The sequence below is a fragment of the Poeciliopsis prolifica genome, unplaced genomic scaffold, assembly GCF_027474105.1.
Source record: "Poeciliopsis prolifica strain line A6 unplaced genomic scaffold, Auburn_PproV2 SCAFFOLD003, whole genome shotgun sequence".
Classification (NCBI taxonomy): domain Eukaryota; kingdom Metazoa; phylum Chordata; class Actinopteri; order Cyprinodontiformes; family Poeciliidae; genus Poeciliopsis; species Poeciliopsis prolifica.
Window position 1 is genome coordinate 11553595 of NW_026562378.1, and position 19954 is coordinate 11573548.

Genomic DNA, 19954 nt, shown 5'->3' on the forward strand with positions numbered 1-19954 from the left:
CAGACATTATTGATCCTTTACAGCAAGAGCTGAGGAGATGATCGAATTATGAAACTGAGAGAAACTGCTCAAGTAGCTGCAAAGCGTGCCAAACTGTTTGTTTACGGGACACATTTATAGCACCACGCACATATGTGGAGTGGGACAGTGCAGATGGCATGGATCACTGGAGTCAGTTTCCACTTGGCTTAAAACAGCACTGCGAAAAAGTATTTGCCCCGTAAAGGCTTCTTTCCGTTTTTATTTTTTAATCACATTGTTCTACACTTAAGTTTCCAGAATAGAAGAACCATATATTCTTAATAAGTACAGAGGGAAGTTATCAAATTATGTTGAATTTTATTTTTCCTATCTGGGATCAGAAAGTAAGCTTAAAAATCTTAAAAGAAAACAAATCATCAACTAAGAAAAAAACGTATCTGATACTTATTGTAACGGAGAAGATCACACAACAATTTCTAAAGTTGTCAGACTTCAGTGAACTACAGTGAGGGTCATGAACTACACAAAGAAAACACAATGGACCTTCCCAAAGGAGGTCAAAAGAATAAATAAAATTAAGGTTGTGGTGTGGTCTAGTCAAAGTCTGGACATAAATTCAATGAAGATGCTTTGCCATAGTCGTAAACAACCCAATTGCACTTGTGGCTGAATTAAAACAACTCATACATCCTCCACGGCAATGTACATTTTGATGATTTCTGAACAGTTTTTATTGGCTTCACATTGAAAAAAACCATTAAATACAAAGTTGTCTCACATTACCTTTTGTTTGATTATGTGAACCATACATTTTCAGTCAAGATATAAAAGAAATCTTGAACAAGGTAAATTCTTTTTCTACAGAGTCGCTGAGAAAAAAAAATATTGTAAGTTTATCTTAAAATTATTTTCTGACATTAATCTCAGAATTCTGACAGAATGCAGATTTTGTGAAAAAACGCATCAGATTCAAGTGACTTTTCCTACATGACAGAGGGGTTCCAGTAATATGGGATTAATATCAACATTTGTAAATTTCATGGTATTTTCCACAGCAAGTGGAATCTTTGACCAATTGGGAGGCAGATTCTTAAACCCTGAAGTCTTAAGCATCAGATGCTTTGGTTTTATGCGTAGAGCAGCACACTCAGACTGCATGTGTTCACTCGAATCGATGAGTTTTACGTTAGTGTGTGGTCTATCTCAAGATAACATCAGCGTCCTCAAATTTCCTACAACGGAATAATCTGTTTCTCGCTTGGTCTGGAGTGACGTTTGATGTTCTGATTGACCACAACATTTTCCTTTCCACGCATGAATAAGTTCATCTGATCTATTGTTCTATTTATATCCTTATCTGTCTATTATACATGGTAGCACTTCCTTGACACCTACCACACCGGTGTTGTCCATGTCCATGGTGGTTGCCTGCATGAATGCAAGATGGAGGCAACCAGCATGATGCCACACATTAGCATAGGAACTGCCATTTTGGAGTGTCAGGTTCAGGAATCTCCATCTAATCTGATGTTTGAGCCCATTGGTAACAGAAGTAATAGATGAGTCCTGACTGGGCAGAAATACACCTCTTTAGCAGCAAATGGTGCTAAAATAGTCAACCAAAAAAACCACCAACGTTACAGTGGCTACATGCATTTCTAACTCAACCTTAATACAGGGTTTGGTTGTAAAACAATAGCTCAAGCTTTATGCATCACAGTGAGGTCTGTTCAATCCATTATTTGAAACCAGACATAGCTGCAAATCTACTAAGACATGCCCATTAATCTAAACTGACAGGCAAGGAAAGGAAGCCATCAATAAAAAGAAGGAGCCAAGAAATGACTCTGGAGAAGCTGCAGACATCTGACAGCTGAGCAGGAAGTAGCCGGTGAATGTGGGAACAGAGCTTCTTAACGCGAACATTGTCTCTCGGTCACAGCAGCTCACCACAATGTTCTCTCCCTTGTTTCTTCCCTTCCTTTTTTTCTCTATGTGTTTATTTTTGTATCACCCAACAGGGTTTCCCACTAATTCCAGCGGTGAGCTTAATATTGCGCTACATTAGCTTTCTCTTGCCCAATTCTGGAACTTACCAAATACTTTATACTGCGGAGGAGGTTCACCTTTCTGCAAGACAAAAACCCCCCAAACATCTCGGCAGTGCTATGATGCAATGGTTTGGATCAAGGTGGCCTAGTCAAAGTCCAGACCTAAATTGAATTGAGAATATGTACGTTGATTAAATCAAAAGTTTCTCAGCCACTTCACAGAGAATTGCCCAACATGTAATTTATTTACATTGCGGATCTGTTGTTGCTCATTTGTTTTTATAAGATATATTTAATGATGATTGATCAGCATTTTATTTAAATATTTTATTATTAGAAATCGAATTTATTTGTGTGACGAATGAGCACTTTTAAGATCATACTTTCAGACTACATAAAATCTAATAGTAATGGCTTTTAAAGAGTCTCAATGTATTTGGTGATAGCTGTTCTCACTACTGTTGTATGTTTCTTTGTATTGTCTTTGTTTTATAATATTGTGTCTTTGGTCCAAGGAAAATTTAAACAATTAAACATGGTTTAAAAAAAAAGAAACTTTAGTCTATAGCTGTGGAAAGCTAGTAGATTCATCCCCTAATTGAAGCAAAAAAATAAAAAAGAAAACTTAGTGGAGGTATGCAGATCTTAAACTCAACTGAAATGTAAAAACAACAACAAAAAAAACAAGAAAGCACATGGAAACCATATATATTATGAACCACTTTCGGTAGCTCGATAACATAAAAAAATAAATACAAAAAAAACAATGAGGTTTGTTATTAAGACGCTCTAGGAGACGCATGTGAAGTCACTGCCTTGTGGCGGATGCCCCATTGCATGAAGACCTTCTAAACGGAGCTTAAATAGCTACATGAGTCCAGCCGTGTGAAAAACAACAACCTGGTCAAACACATAATCCCCACAGTGCAGAGAATAAGCACTGGACACTTGTACCCTCGTTCAGAGCAGCTTAAACTGTGATGGTTTAGTGCTCTACATTCCAGCCCAGCTCAGTCACTAAGACCTTTACCCCGTCAAAGGTTTTCTTTGTGTCCTTCCAGTCATGGAAGTTAAAGTAGGTGGAGTTGCTCTGTTTCCTCTCCTAGCTGCGACTATTGCCACTAACATGCACAGAAGCAAATGCACATCACACTGCGGCCCTATGTGTTTTCAGACAGGACATAAAAGATGCTGATGCACATTTTCCTACGCTTGTTGCTAGGGGGAATCCCATCCAGGGGGGGCAACAATGAGGGGAATTGTCGCCATGTAAAAGATATCCACGACAAAAGTTTCAGGCTCGCTGGGTGTCCAGCTGCTTCTCGCCTTGCTGCCGTCAGCCGTTTACAGCCCGAGTGGACGTTGGACAGACGGCAAGGACGCGGGAAAGAGTAGATACAGAAGAAGAAAAAGAAGAAGCATCTGGAAAGCAGGAGCTTTTCATCACATTTGATCTAATGTTTCAAACGACAGCGCGGCCCTCCGAGACGGACTGAGGCTCTTACAGAGGGATATGAGGTGTCACCTTACCACACAGCTTCACTTAAAAGACTAAAACAGACAACAGTCTGAATATACTGTTAGCTGTGGAGCTGTCCAAGAAACTTTGACTTGACACTGAATCCAAGAAATGTATTCACTTTGATAACTAGTTTGAAAATAATAGCATTTTCACTTAAAAAAAACATTTAAATTATTGAACTAATTTTAATATCAAAGACAAAGTGAATAAATAAAGAACTGTGGTGATTCCATCTAATAAGGGAGTAAAGCAACACAAATTTACCTCGCACTATGCGAAAAAGTAATCATCCCGCTTGTTAAATCATAAAATAATAAATGAAGTATAACATTTTTCTGTCAGGCCTCCGCTCCGAGGACCGACAGAACCTGTCTGACAACATGAGGTTGGCCCAAAGATCTAAAACGCAAAATGCCATTTAGACACAGATCTAAAGAAAATCAAGAATAGATGCGAAAGGGTCACTGACATCTTTCATTCTGGAAAGGATTAGAAACCCATTTCTAAGGCTTTTCAACTCCAGTGACCCACAATGAGAGCCATTATCCAACAGTGGAAAAAACACTGAACTGTTGTGAACCTTCCCAGGAGAGGTCGACCTACAAATACTACTCCCAAGGAGAGGTCGACCTACAAATACTACTCCCAAAAGAGCATCAACCACACATCCAGGGACCCACAAAGACTCCAGAACTGCATCTAAAGAACTACATGCCTCACTTGGGTTTAGTGTTTATGATCTGACAATAACAAAGAGACATGGGAAAACATGGCATGCAAAAGCACAGCTGAACACAAGTAGACCATTTCCCATTTGCCAGAAACATGTAGGCAATGTTCTTTTGGGGGAAATATCCTCCTCATGAACTTACAAGATAAATACTACATATTTCCAACACAACATTTCAGAACAAATCATATCTACAGTCAAACACAGTGGTGGTAGAGTGATGGTCTGGGATTGACCTACACTTATTTAAATACATACCACGTTCTTCCAATTCCAAACTTCTTCCTTTTTAAGATTAATTTTGAGAGTGGTTTTTGATTTGTTGGACTTAGTGAAGGCCAGACAAAATATACAACAATGTAGTTATGAGAAAGATGGATTCCTTACTGATTTTGGTAGTGGTGGCTTAGACAGGGATAATCCATGCCTGATTTTGAATGCATATGATCAGTTGAGTCACGCGGCACTCTGTTACCACCTGCAAAGTTTATGATGAAGGGACAACTATCTCTTTCATGTACCCTTTAAAACTAAAGAGGATCCAAATGAGTGTTCGAAACAAGATGAGAAACTGCTGGTCCACTAGTGAGAAAGAACTACACAGAGACTGATCCCAAATAGATCAATGAACACAAGAGAGGTGAAGACCTTAAAGACCCCTCAAGGTACAGAGTCACGATCAGCTCCAAGAAGTGGTGGTGGCCCATCTCAAAAGTGCACCTGTAAATAGGGTGACTGTAGCTTAGGAGGTTGGAGTTTATCTTGTAACTGGTGGAACCCCCACTTTGTCAGTGTCAGTCGTTGTGGCCTTCATAAAGAACTATACAAGTACATGCCATTTATCTTTTAGATATTATTTTACAAATGTGTCGTAAGAGGGACGGCCGATTTGCTCACTTTCTCATGGGTTGTGGCTTACTGTCTTATGCAAAGGTTTGGCACAAAGTCAGTAGGTCATGGAAATAGATCTGAAATGGACTCTTCTCTTCAAGATGTGACCGAGACACTTACAGGTCAGTCAATGCCAGAATCGTGTCCAGAGATGTTGCTTTTGCGCTGCCCATGCCTGGGAGAAATTCAAGGCTTTATTGCACATTAAGTGCTTAAAGAAAGATCATAGAAAGTAAGGAGGGAATGAAATAACCCAAAACTGAAGAATACCAAAGTCAGCAAATGATGAGAAGGAATCATACAACTGGAATCAGAATTCCAGGGGTTGGGGTCCAGTGTCCTGTAACTTTCAGGTGTGTCCCTGGTCCGAAGTACCTGAATCAAAAGGATGACCTCCTCAGTATGCAGTCTAGTTCTCTAGAGTCCTGCTAATCACCTGATTCAGATCTATTGAAGAAAAGTAGCTTTTTCAGGCAGCATTATGATACTATTGTCTGATACTAAAACCTTATGATGGTGCAAAACATCCAAGTGAGACAAGAAGGTGAAAACAGAAGAATGTTTGAAAGGGAAAAATAATTTTTCACACCAGTCAAACACCAAAAAAATATAGCCTATACTTTAGGAGATTACCAGAACTATTAAGAGATGTTTTTACAGAAAGAGCTTGTGGTTTTCGCAACCTATCAACAAAATGACAAGCATGGTTTCTGTCTCAAGTTTCACCTGTGCTCCAACAGACAGGACAGGTAAATGTATACATGAGGCTCTGTGTTGCAGCTAAGACATCATTAGTGGCACATACCTCTTCTTGTTTGGCTCTATGTGAAGCATAACATTACTCATCCTCCTCCAGGCACCAGAGAACTGCACGACACAAATCAAGTTTCTGCCTAGTGATTCACAGCGTGACCAGGAGACTTGCATAACATCCAGATCCATATTCGCTATCCCTACAGTGATTTTTTATTTTTTTATTTTTTTTAAGCAAATGAACCTTCATTGCGTGCTGCAGATCAGAGTTAAAGCTTTGAGAGCAGCAGAGATGGATGCTGGATGGGCCACAGCACCATCACTATCCACTGATCCTCATGCACAGGGCCTCTGGAATGACAAACCTGACCCACATTCAACAACAGGAGTGGATGGATGCTCATTTCACCAATATGGACTAACTACAGGATGATAATGCGGATTAAAAACAAGAATTCACTGCAGATGTCTCATAAATAAAAAATTAAAACATGTAACAAAAACAAAGTATAAATGATAATCCCTGCGTGTAGCAGTACAAATGGCCGGGATTAGATGTTTTAAAAGGGGGCCAGTGTGTGTTTATATTCTGCTGTGTTCGTGACTCGACCCACTGCAGTAGCTGGGACTCAACCAGCTGATACAGAGACCCTGTCAGTCCCCGAAGGAACACAAAATCTGCTAACAAATCTCCACCAAACCTGCAGCACGTAAAGCTCCCGAACCCGCTGCAGGAACGTCCAGCCTACCTTCGGACAGCTCCAGGTCCAGCTCCGCCAGCTGGTCCCTGACCTCTTTCGGCAGAGCCGACAGATCAACGCCGCGGTCGGTCATCCTCGGAGGCTCCGCAGCCAGCGGGGTGGATCCGATGAGCTCGAAGGGCAGCAGGTGACTATCCCGGCGGGAGGCTGTAAGAGGGAGCTGGGGGTGGGGGGGAACACAATCAAGACGTGGTAGCGGTGCTGTTTACTCCATCTCCACGACTCCCCGACACCGCCATGACTGCGGGAGATGGGAACAAGTCGGTGGAGAGGAGTCCGTTAGTCACGTGACCCGGGACGATGGGACCCTGTGGAAGCAGGAAGTGGACTCGGTGCGCCCTCTGCTGTTAGCGGCTGGAAGTGAAACAAGCTCCTTCCACCTCACCTGACTCACCCCAGGTGGAAAATGGCACTCAAACATGGGCTTAAATTTTCATCACAACAGTTTGAGACTCTTGTAAATATAATAGTGACGATAATAACTATTTATTTTTTTCCCATATCCTGTCGCCTGCATGGCTCTACAAATACAAACACTCTTGAAAACATATTCATTTATGATGCAATTTTTGTCTAATCTGCACTCAGTAACTCTATTATAATAATTTTACATATATTGATATTTATTGGCACTCATTAGTAAAAATGAGACAGTAAAAATAACAATCTCAATAATAAAACACAGTATAGGGGGATTTTAAACATTTTGAATTGGTATGTATTTTGAATTGAACATTAAATCAAAATTCTTATATGAAATTTATTACAATAAATGATAAAACAACACAATAAATAAGTACCTAATTTTTATTTCTCTGGAAAAAAACCCATTTTATTTACACCTGAACACCAAATGTTTTTTTATCTTACACATTTAACAAAAGATATCCACTTTTTTTCTACCTGAAGAAAATTTAAGATACCTTGTGCCGTGGTTGGCAACCCTGGACCTAAACTACCTCTGCCCTGCATATTTTAGATGAATCTGCTTTTATATCAACAGTGGGAAGAGCTTGCTGTGGGTTCAGTGATGACATTTGAGGATTTGTTTTTTAGCATCTTGCAGACTGCTCTCAAAGTGAAATTGCTTGGACAACCAAACCTGGAAATGTCTACTTGTAGAATATTCTCCATCTGGGAACATCAAGGATTTAAATTTCTTTTTGAGGTCTCTTCATGTTACCAGACTAATAAGATGTTACAATTCTGATAAGCTGAGATAGCGCTTTTGAGTGTATTATAATGCTGACTCTTTTATTCTGTTCCTAAAGTGGGATCATAAAGAGCTATACAGCTGCAATATAGAAATCTAACATTAAGAAAGGAAAAATCTTGAATTTTGAATACATAGAGTATTTGGCATTTAATAATTTAAAACAACACTAAGAGGTAAAAAAAATAAACAAAACAAAAAAACAACCCAGATTTACCTTTTGTTATACATTAATTTATTTCATCGTTTGTCCAAGACAACTTAGTAATTAGCTGAGACTATACACAAGTTATTTTCCATCTTGAGGCCTGAGAATTGAACAAGCTTACTCCACACAGATATTTTCGACATGTCCCCTTCCCACCCAATGTAGTAGAACACCAAGAGAAAAATAAAAATCTCTAACCAAAAGGGTGCATACAATCAATCACATGGAGAACACCTTAACATACCCATAGAAAACAAGAAGCCCAAAACATGTTATAAAAACAGCAACAAGGGAAAAAATAATATGATAGTCAATAGTCGTGGAAGAACAATGTCATATATTAAAAAGCTGCAAAAGAAAGTCAAAAGAAGCACCGTGCATGTATAATTAATCTGGTTCATAATGTAATAGCACTAGTTTTATGGTATAAAGCTCCCAATCAGACCGTTTGTAACTCTAACACGTACACTGATGAACAGTCCATTCACTCAACAATAATCTTCTTCACATTTCCTTTGGTCACCTCGTAACTGTAGCGTTTGACTGAAATAGAGCAAACCCTGTCAGCAGCGGGACTACATACGTCCGGTCAAAGCAAGAACATTGATATTCAATAGAAAAATATATTGCACTACTCTTTACTCAACTGAAATGTTTGGGTAAAGGGTTTAAAACCTGTTACTTTTGATTATCAATTAAAAGTATTCGAATAGCCCAAAGTTTTCAGGCGCCAATGATGGAATCCTAACAGAACCGGGCCAGTTTTCACATTTACAGATCGATGATACAGAACAGTGAGAATATAATGGGCTACATACAAATAGTGGTATTCTTCAGCCTTGAGTAATCCATGCAGTCAGTAGGGGTTGATACAATTGACTAATATCATGATATCCATTCTAAATGGGTTTACATATTAATAAAACAAAGCGCACACAATCACAGGATTAACTGTGTTCACATCTACGATTTGTTTTGTTGTGAACTCAACCAACTTTCATTGAGTGCATTATTAAAAGAGCTGACTGAAAAAAAGACAAACATTTATAAAACAAAAGAGTACAAGACAGATGATAAAATAACACAATAAGAAAAAATCTTTCCAGAATGGATTCACAGCACTCTGGAAAGATTTTACTACAACTGAAAATAAGTATTAAACATGGCAACATTTTTACCAATAAATATATTTTTAAATGGTGTACTGACATAAAAATTCCCACCAGATGTTGGTAACAAAGAAATCAACAAAATTTAATCCATATATTTAGTTATGAAATCAAATGTATTTTGGAAAAATGAACCAACCTGGCCTCTTTGCTGATTATACTCACAGCACAAGACTTCACTACTGAAGAAAATGCATGCTTAAGCTTCATTTCATTTATACTCTTTTTGATAGATTTAATTACACTGAAGTGAGTCAGCTTTCTTTCCAAACAGAAAACTTGACATAAATGGAAAGAACTGAAGATATGTGCAATGTTGAAACTGCCACAACCCATGAGAGTCTTTTTACCAACTTGGATATAGTTTAGTAAATTTTTACGTTTAGCAAATTTTTAGGTTTAGCACTTATTCTTTTAAGTTTTTCACTTTGTTTTCATACAACTTAATTTATGGAGTTATTCATGTTGATTTCTCTGTATGTTTGAATTATTTATGTTAACAACAGGGACTGATGATCATCTGCTTCTTATTAGATGACAGCTGGGGATAGGCACCAGCCTCCCAGCAACTGGATAGAAAAGAATGGATGGATATTACCCACATCCGGTGTAATTTAATGTCGATAACTCCATTAGAGATACATTTATTGAGAAAAACATTGTCGTGTTCAATAAGCTTCCTCCTAGATGTAACTAAAAATGTTCTATGAACAAATGCTGATGTTCAAAACTCTTTTTTACAAATTTAAAAAGAAAACAATCATGATATATTACAGTAAAACTGTTAGCATGGAAAGGAACAAACCTCATCACAGCCAGTGTGGGGAGAAGTTGGACTGTTGCTGCTTTCCAAGCTGAAATAAAATAACTAAATGGTTAAAAAGCCATTTCATATTTTTCTTCTGGATCTAAAACCATTTCTGTCATTACTGACCCCGAACCCTGCAGAGTAAGTGTTTGACATGTAATTCATATTTACATACACAGCGTGATGAAGCGTTTCTGAAAAGGGAGCCTGCTGGAGGAGGGTTGATGGAGGCACCACACCTTGTCTTTGTGTGATTACTGTAGGATGTTGAGGAGGGAAAAGGGGGTATCTACGGAGTTAGGGTGGGTTCCCTCTTCACACCAGGCGTTGCACTGGTGCGGCCTCTGAAAGTCACTCGAGTTCATTCTGGATGCCGTCTGCCTGCGCATCATCTCGGGGTTGGCTGCGACTGCGGAGCAATGACGACCCCTCCAGGCTGACCCGAGCCCATGCCGGCTAATACCGACATGGCCACCGCTTCTGCAGCTCGGACGCTTAGTCCATTTATGGTGGGTCCTGGGCTTGAGGCCACGGCGGCGGGTGACGGCACGTGCTGAATGACCGCCGCCGGGGAGCCGATGTGTTCAGTGGGAGCCTCCCTCGAGGCTTCCTCTCCTCCTGCAGCTATAGACAGACAGAGCAACATTCACCCTTAGAGAGGTGAGCGAGTAAAAATAACACATTAGATGGATGAGATGGTGAATGAAAGCTGACTAAAGGAGTGATAAAACAGGATGACATGTTAGTTAATGATCTTGAATGGTTACCTAAGAAAGCTGCCTTCTTCTGCATGACAGTGACAGGGCAGTCTTTGTGAGCTAGAAGGAGCTGTTTCAGCTGTGCCACCTCATTCCTCAGCAGAGTCACTTCATTCTGATGGCAACACAAAATATTCCCCATTCATTCAGTCATCCTCAAACCAGTCATAAAGCATGTTTAAATGTTTAGCACAGGACCTGCTGATGGCTTACTGTTAGGGAGATGTTCATGTTGGCAAGATCTTCTGCCTTCTTCTCCAAGGAGTTGACCCACAGCTTTCGTTTTTGTCTGCAGCGAGAAGCGGCCGCCCGGTTTCTTTCCAGAAAACGCTGCCTCCTCTCGTCAGGATCCATCTCTGAAGCACGCCGCCGCCGTCCCCCTGTTGGCTGAGCAGGGGACACCTGGAGAATGAGGAGGGGGGGTAAAAGTGGGCCACTTGCAGACATATGCATGATCACTTGTACATTACCTCTTGATATGTTACATTGCAAGATGTTTTGTTGGGATTTTGTGTGCAAGACCGACACACAAGTAGCAAATAATTATGTCGTTGGAAGGTTATAAAATAGACATAGATTTTTTTACAAATGAAAATCTGTGTGGTGTGTGATTTAAAAAAAAATGCTTCAGATCGGAATAAAGTGGAGAGTTAGAATGGCCTAGTCAAAGTCCAGGACTAAATCTATATAAGAATTTGTGGACTTAGAGAAATGTTCACAGTCACCCAGCTTCTAAGCTTCATTTCACTGGTTTGCATAGGACGTTCACATTTACCTGTTTTTGAAAATGAAAAGGGACATTACAACCTTGCAACACTGTCCATGAATGAACAGTAGAATAATAACTAAGGTTATTATTTTCAGTAAATCTAATCCTCTAGATTGGAACAAATGGTGATCTTGGTCTACTAACTTCATGAGATCAATGTCTGTCAGAAAACAGTCATAACTGACTCTTCTTTTAAACTGAACAAGCAGCTCAAATATTCTTTTGATTCTGCCTAATTATATGTGCATTATACAGTACCATTCATTTGACCTTATATCTAATTTACATTTATTCATATCCAAGTATCAAGTATATTTTATGTGGATTTGTCCTGTTTCTGTTTGCATGTCCCTCACAGCAGATGTATTCTACAGTTGTGACTCAATTCAAAATAGGAGGGAAGGCAAACACTGTTGAAATTTCTCATTACAGCAGTAACTTTCCAATCCCGTTTCTTGGAGCACAGTGTCCTGATTGTCTTGGATGTTCTGGCTCCAACACGCACAATTCAAGATAATAAATCACAACAATGGTTTGCTGTCATGTCTTCCTAAAGCATTTCAATGACTCACCAGTGGAATCTAGGTGTGCTTAAACTTTAGCATCTAAAACATAAAGGCGGGATGCCTCAAAGAAACAGGTTTAAAGCATGTCTGGTTCCGAATGAAGGGAAATCAAATCACTGGAGCAAGACATGCATTCAAAATGTGCCTCAGTTCAAGTCTAATGAGGGAAGAGAAAGTGCTGCAGTAGTCAGAGTGTTTTTCTGGCTGTTTGCAATCCATCTCGTGCCTGTAGCTGCACATTACTGATCAGCTGGCTAAAAGCTGATCAGTACACTTTTCCCTTGTTTAAAAAGGACTTCTTCCAACAGTGGTGGCTCAGACACCAAGGGAACAGCACCCATCTCTCTAATTAAGACAATTGGGATTTAAAACTCTGTACTAAATCCCAGTTGCTACCAGTACCAACATTGTTTAGCACCTGTCTACAGGTGGGAACTGAGAAAGTGCTGCAGTCAAGCGCCTGTGACATCAGGTGGTTGACACCTGATATCACCTGGGCAATATCAGCTAGAGCTGCTTATTGTTTCAGAGAGTTGATAGCCTACTTTATTGGGAATATGAGTCAGAATACAAATAAATGTTACAGATAGCATTACTACTGTAGCTATCAATATGTTGAGTTATTTTAGCAACAGCAAGAAAAAAACGCTGCTTTTCTGTTTTCATTGTGTGTGTTAACATCAAGATATAAGGACTTCTGGCTATGCTAGAGCTGCATTAGTTTGAGTAAAGTGTCACTGAATGCATTATTGTGAATCAATATTTTTTTTTTCTTCTCTGCCATATATTAGTGTATAACGAGCTAATTACTGTACCTGAGGTTGTGCAGGCGATGGCGTATCAGAGTTCTGGTTGGGCTGCTGGCCCTGTTCTTGTCGCTGGGGGATAGCAGGGATGGATCCTGATCCGCCACCTGCTCCATCTTGTGCTGCCGGGCCTTGATGAGACAGAGCTGCCTTAAGCCTCTATAATGACACACAGAGAACACTTCAGGTAAGTGACAAACTCCTGAGACATTTCTGGTGCCAGTCTCCAGCGGTCATGGGTGAAGAGGTTTGGGGTGCACCCTGGACTGGTCACCAGTCCATGACAGGGCAATGTAGAGCTGCAGCCAACAGGACAATTACGCACACACACACATTTTAGAGAGACCAATGAACCTAGCAGTCATGGAGCTGTTAAAAATAAAACTGGAGAGTAGAGCTCTCCCATATATATCGCAATAGAAACACGATCAATATGAACAGAGTATGGCCAATGAAATATTCCATGATTTCACTGAAGTCCGAACCAGGACCGCACAGCATCCTGGGGGATGTAGGCAGAGGAAAAGCTTTAACCTCTCAACATCTCCAAGCTAGCAAAGCAAGGTTACTGTCACCAACAAACTCACTTGTTCTTTGTTTACCTAGCAATGAATTCCTGAGTAACTTGTACAGCGACAGTTTAAGGTTTCAGCACTATGCCTCATAATTGCTTAAAAATGAATACTGGTGAAAACTGGATAAAACAGGAAATCTCACATCACCAGTTTGTTAGTATTTCAAATATTTAAAGCAAAAAAAAAATCTGTAATCATTGATATAGGCCAATATGAAACTCTTATCATCCATATTGAGTCAGTACTCACATTAGTATCATTTCCAGTTTTTTGTTCTGTTAATTTTTATGATTATGGCTTACAGCTAATAAATACCAATAAAAAAAAAAGGTTGCCATGCCAAGGCTTCCAGAGTCATAAGGGGGATTGCTGATTTGACAGTTGTCCAGCTATTGGCCTGATCCACAAGGAACGTGTAAGCTCAGAGTGCTGCATCCAAGCATAGTAATGGAAAGTGGAGCTTTTAACTGCAGCCAATGAGAAGATTGTGAAGCAACACCGACACACAAACGTATCCGAGACATGAGCTACAACTGTGGCATTCTTTGTGTTCACCACTCCTGAATCAACATCAGAAGCGTCTTACCGGGGCTGAGGAGAAAAAGAGCCAGAGTGTTGCTCTGTGGTCCAAAGTTTCACAACACAGTAAATGTTGAATTTTATTTGGAAATCAAGGTCCAAGAGTCTGGAGAACCCTAGTTTCTTTAGGTGCAGAGTGAGGTTTCGACATTCAGTGATGAATTGAGGAAATATGCTTCAATGTGTTTTATAATGTCCAAAGTCAGTGCAGCCCAGGGAAATTTAGAGCTTCCCTATATTGAGACTCCTACTAAGAATTATGATATAGTTTTCCAGTAGGAGGATATGTACCTACATTCAGTAGGTTGACATTTCTGTATTAAAATTTATTTGGAGCACTTATGTCATATCTTAATGCTTTGAAAAGTAAATCAGGGGGTTTGTTACCTGTATTGACATAATTAACTGACAAACACTTAAACGGGCAAGCACAAAGGATCTAAATTAAGAGTTACATTTTTTTTTAAATAAACCACTGAAGTAAAACCAATTTTCAATTCTATTCTTATGCATTGGGGTGTATTTGATAACCAAAAAAAAAAAAATCTTACCATTTTGGTCTCAGAGTGAAGACCGTATCCAGATGGGGAGGAGGAACCGCTGCTGGCTCCCCCTATTGGAGGTCCTGGTATCCCAGGGATGTTAGGCACTGTGTTCACTGTCCTCGCAAGCTTTCAAGACAACAAAAAGTAAATAAAATAACTTTCCCATCCATCCTCTCTGTTTAGTTTTTCTCAGATTTTACTCACAGAAATAACAGAAGTCATCTGAACAGGACTGGGTAAAAGAGGGACAGTCTGGCCATTAGGAAGGTGCCTCACCAGTGGATATGCACTTGTTGGAGATCTATTTACATTTGTACATTTTAGGAGAACATACTTTAGCTTCAAGAAGTTTATTCACAAGGACAATAAATGCAAGGGAGCACAATGTAATTTACCCAAGCTGTCTGTTGGAGGGTGGAGCCTGTGTGATGACAGACGTTGGAGAAGGCAGAGTTGGGTGTAGCGGGTCACCAGTTAGGTGAAGGGGGAGAGAACCTGGACGAACAATTGTGGGAGTAGGAGCGGAGCTCGCCACAGGCTTAGAGAGAAACTCCTGCTGGAAAAATGATGATGCATTTAATAATGCATTACTGTGATTTTGTATCCAGCACTTAAGTGACAAATCCATTACATGCTTCATCTCACCCTTGAGTCCCTGCTGTTCTCAGACATGCTGGACGAAGAATCTGGACTGTCAGGGGGAGAAGAATCGACTTGTAAGGACGACTCGTCCTCATCTTTCACTTCAGAGGGTGTTTGTAAAGGTGCAGCCTAAAAGACCAGAAACGCATGAACTCTGTCAGATCATCTGGAATAATGAGAAGGTCAACAGCTAAATTAACAAAAAACAGATATTACACCTCTGAGTCAAGCTGCTTACTCACAGGGTGCTTTGTTCTATGATCGTCTTCCTGTGTTTTACCAAACTCCTGATCAAAGGAACCGGCCAGCTCATTAAACAAACCGACCTCCTCACAGTTCTTCAGGAAGCGTGTGGGTGTGGGAGTCTGGTCTGGGAATATCAAAAAATAAAAACCGCATTAGGTCTTCAATGGGGAAAGAACCATTACACATGGCCTCTGCTGCATTTTTAAAAAGTAACGGTTGCATCTACCTTGAATAATGACAGAATCGGTCCTGGCAGGACCAAATTTTAATGTCATTTCATGCTTGTGTTTATGGACCGAGAGGTGATCTTCGTTTGTGAATCTCTGCAACAGATTAAACAGGAGAAAAACAGATACTAGGGAGCAAATAAAAGACCAACATATCAAAAAAAAAGAGAAAAGAAAAGAATTAAAGAATGAAGTAAATCCGCTTGTTTATTTATTGATCATTTAAAGGTGAATAACAGTAGACGTTCCTGAGAAAAACTATGGTAGCAGTGAGCTTAATTATTGCTCATGATATACAAGTAGTTTAATGACAAAATTCAATTTAAGTCTGCAAAGCAGTGAGTTTTCTGGAGGGATGATCCGTTTACAATGTTTTATGGTCAACTGAGACATTCAATCTTTTAGCATTATTATAGTTTTTAAAATTGAGAACTGGACCGTCATTAATATCTTTTGTATTAACCTTAATTTATAGCATATGCAAATTTTATGTACACATTTTTTAGTTTATGTAAAAAAGGAACAATGCGTATAATATTGAACTGAGGTATAGCGACTGTATAATAAAACAAATTATAACTCAAATTAACAGAAGCTTCCGATTTGTATAAAATAAAACAAATGACAAACCTGTAACGTGAAACTTTTAGACATGTCCTTAGTCCAACACATCAAATCAAATGGCTGAACTGCCTCCTTAGAATGCAATAAAGCTCTACAAAGCCCTGATAATGATCTGGTTATTTGACTCATGTTTCAGCAGAGATCCTCAATAAAATAAATCATACCCATAGCACAATGCTGCCCCTTCCACAGTGGGGTCAAGGTGGTATGCAGAGGCACTTTAACTTTCTTATATTTTGCATACAGAAAAAAAAAAAGTCTCATCTGAACAGAGCACCTTCTGTCACATACTTTCCATCTTCCCAAGAGAATGGCATTACTTTGTGACACACTTTAAATGGAACATATTATAGCTATCTTTATACAGCGGCCCTATTTTGCCACTCTTCAAAAAGAAAAGACACATTTGTGATTACACAAGTAACATTTGTCTTTTAAACACATTCTCCCACCTGAGATGTGCATCTCTGCAGCTCCTCCAGAATTACATTAGATGCCTTCTCTGACAAAAGCTCTCCTTGCCTGGGCGGTCAGTTTAGGCAGATGGCCATATCTTGTGTTATAGTCACAATTATGCACCACTTTGTGTTGGTCTATCATGTAAAATCTCAATAAAATAGAGATTTTACAAAGACCACTGTAAAGTAAAGCCTTTGGCAGTTCTCTTAGCCAGCTCTACTGAGGACAGTGACCTTCAGCAATCAAAGGGATGGCTAATTTTTTAATTAAAATTCTCATTTGTGGTTCTCTAAGTAAATAGAGCCATAAGCTTGATTTTCATTCTGAAAGAAAATCTGATTTGCTAAAAAAGAAAAATGAATTATATGTCTAGTTTAATGCTTTACTTCCACAACAACAAGCAAATGCTTCAGGGAAGCAGAAACAATGGAACATGTGTGTGTACGGATGTGATGATAATTATTTACATAAAAAATGATAACTGGTCAAAAGTCACTCTGAATTTTAGCCTCTTCTATTACTGGTCATTTCACCCCTTTGTTTCTTCATACTATTCCAGTTAAACCTTTTTTGTTTTCTGTTTATGTCAAAAGGTCCAAATCTGTCAAATCAAAAGGTCCAGAAAGCAATTGAGGCAACTGAAATAAATGTAACAAAGTTGTAAGAAAGCAATATGCAACTGTTTAACTTCATGTGTAGGAAATGATGCGTTTACAGTATGAAATATTAGAAGGAAGAGGCAAAATGAAATGGGTGTAGGTGTACAACAGGGTGAATTTACACAGAGCCTCTCTAGTCAAAGGACTATAAATCTTTGCTCATGTAATGGAAGAAACTAAAGTTATTTCTGCAGCTAAAAGTTAGAATGCAAGGAATTGATATTTTTTTACGAGGATGCTGAGTTGGAAAAGTTTACCTGCCCACATCCAGGGGCTGTGCAGACAAAGGGTCGATCATCCCCCATCTCAAACAACGTTCTGTAAGGGACAGCAAGAAACAACAGCAAATAGCTTTTTAGGACCACTCAGAGTAAACCATTAACAAAAGCCCTTTTCATCTATGCAGTCTTTTGTACACTTTAGAGTAAGCAAGGTCTGAACTGTCTGAGAATATTTCAATGAGGAACAGTTAACAAAATAGAGCCACTCTCAAACTTTCAGGATTTAAATTGATAACTTGTTTTTTAAGAGGCATGTTGATTATCTTAAAAGAAAAATCTCAAATTTCTAGCAACTCTGAATGTACATGAAAAATGGGCAAAAACTCTTGCCCATAGTCCAACAAGGTGAAAATGTCTCCAGACAGACAGCACTGATAAGGTGAAGCAAATATCACCTCATGTTTCTTCATTGTGGCACTTGCTAGTGGGTGGGGTATCCTGGTTAGTAACTGAACATATCGTCTTCAAACTGATTGTGTTAGAAGCAGAAAAAATTGTCAAGCATAAGGATTTGAGAAAGCTTGAGGGCCAAATTGTGATGACTTGTCAGTGTTAATCTCCAAAACTGCATATCTGGTGATTATTGATGAAGAAAGGGAGCGAACTTGGGCTTGTTGAGTGGTCTAATCCACCAAAGGAGCTACTGTAGCTTAACTTTTAGGAAAAAGTGTCTAATATGCAGCAAAATTCCCACTTTACTGCTAATACATTAGGTTTGAATAGTTACAGAGTGGTCAGAGTGCATATGTTGACCCCTGACAGCTAAAGAACTAACAATGGTCTACTGAGAATCTAAACCAGACTTTAAAGCAATGGAAGAAGGAGGTTTCAGCTGTGTTCATGTGCATCACTAACACAGGTAACACATGGGTAATCACTACAAAGCAATAAAAACTTTAAATATTCTGGACCACCGTCCATGTGGACGTTACTTAACACATACAACCTACCAGAAGACCATATTCACACCGTCATTGAAAGTTACATTTTATTATCGCTGTTTCATTTCAGCTGAATAATTCACCCTATCACAAAGCACAAGACAGTTCTGGGGTGGTTTGAGGTGGAGTCTGGGCCTCCAATTCCCCAGATCTTAATCCAATTGACCATCTCTGGATGTTCTAGTCTGATCCACTGTGACTATGCAACAAAGACTCTAGTGCCAAATACTAGTAACGGGTCTAGTGGAGTCCAGTGCTTTGAAGGGTCAATGCTGTTTGCACTGTAATAACTTTATGCCTGAATATATATGATTTAATGTGATTCCCTCTGCTGTTAGTAGTAAATCTGAACTGTGCTGCTGCTGTCTAGATCAATAGGTCAAATCTGGTTAAAGTAAGGAAATGAACCTTGCACCTGTTGAGAAGGAAAACCTGCGATATCACGGGAAATCCCCTGAGTTCACCTGTGATTGTAACCGCTTGAACTAGTCACCTTAATAACTGGTTAGGAAGGAGGGACACACAGGCCGAGCACTATCGGCCTATCTGAAGGGTTTTGCTCTGGACTCTGGAGGATGATTTGGGACAAAACGTTCAACGATGAGGCAGCACAACCAATGCAAGCTACCACGCAACCTTTTCTAGCTCGCCATCGAACCGGTCAGCACCGATTTTACTGTATTTCTTCGGGTTTCGGAAAGCAGACAGATTGAGCTATACAGGGCATAATCTTTGCTTGCTTTGACTTTCTCATAGATGTTCCGCAATTAATCCTGTCCTCACCACGTTTATCACTTTTATTCAAACTAAACGCGACATTAGAACGAATATGTAAAATAGCGTCATAGAACCAGAAACAATTCACGCCAAATACTTGTAAAAACACGCATATTTTCACACTCACACATAAGCTAGCTGTGTTCAAGCTAACTGCTAGGCGAAGCTCCATTAGCTCACTTGAAGAATTTACACTACACGTTAGCAAGCTAATGCTAACTGTGGTTATAAACTCTCCTGTCTGAGTAAGAATACAAAATCCTTCACAAACACCAACAGTAAGCTCCGCTTAATGCGAGATGCAGTGTTACATGATGTGAAATCCGTCCAAACTCACCGGACGTTTAAAGTGCCTCTTCACTCCCCCTCCCTGCTCCGGACAGCGCTGCTGCTGCTGCCTGTCCGTTGTTGA

The 19954-nt window shown here is 39.6% G+C and overlaps 2 protein-coding genes across 8 annotated transcripts in view; both read right to left on the reverse strand.

The window, feature by feature from the left end:
- dip2bb (disco-interacting protein 2 homolog Bb) overlaps window positions 1-6951 on the reverse strand; it is a 42823-nt gene extending 35872 nt beyond the window's left edge. For all 4 annotated transcript variants that reach the window (XM_055026741.1, XM_055026732.1, XM_055026734.1 and 1 more), the window contains exon 1: window positions 6679-6951. In XM_055026741.1, the coding sequence (XP_054882716.1) occupies window positions 6679-6763 (85 nt within the window). In that variant the 5' untranslated portion in view covers window positions 6764-6951. The remainder of the gene's footprint in view (window positions 1-6678) is intronic.
- Window positions 6952-8115: 1164 nt separating this feature from the next.
- atf7b (activating transcription factor 7b) lies at window positions 8116-19953 on the reverse strand. 4 transcript variants are annotated; one of them, XM_055026804.1, is made up of 12 exons: window positions 19880-19953; window positions 17801-17861; window positions 15801-15897; window positions 15571-15698; window positions 15332-15457; window positions 15082-15239; window positions 14891-14987; window positions 14693-14812; window positions 12997-13146; window positions 11060-11248; window positions 10856-10961; window positions 8116-10712 (listed from the first exon to the last, which is right to left on the reverse strand). In XM_055026804.1, the coding sequence occupies exons 2-12, from the start codon at window positions 17846-17848 to the stop codon at window positions 10477-10479; spliced, it is 1455 nt and encodes a 484-aa protein (XP_054882779.1). In that variant the 5' UTR covers window positions 17849-17861; window positions 19880-19953; the 3' UTR covers window positions 8116-10476. The 4 variants fall into 4 exon arrangements, with proteins under 4 accessions (XP_054882779.1, XP_054882784.1, XP_054882776.1 ...); XM_055026809.1 differs by having other exon boundaries at window positions 11060-11233; window positions 15082-15242; XM_055026801.1 differs by having other exon boundaries at window positions 15082-15242.
- Between the last annotated feature and the right edge of the window lies 1 nt (window position 19954).

Coding starts and splice junctions, on each gene's coding strand:
- atf7b (XM_055026801.1), bottom strand. CDS start 17,848: ATGGGGGATGATCGACCCTTTGTCTGCACAGCCCCTGGATGTGGGCAG. Junction 15,458..15,570: donor ATCATAGAACAAAGCACCCT/GTGAGTAAGCAG, acceptor CTGGTCTTTTAG/GCTGCACCTTTACAAACACC. Junction 11,249..12,996: donor CATCGCCTGCACAACCTCAG/GTACAGTAATTA, acceptor CTCATTCTCCAG/GTGTCCCCTGCTCAGCCAAC.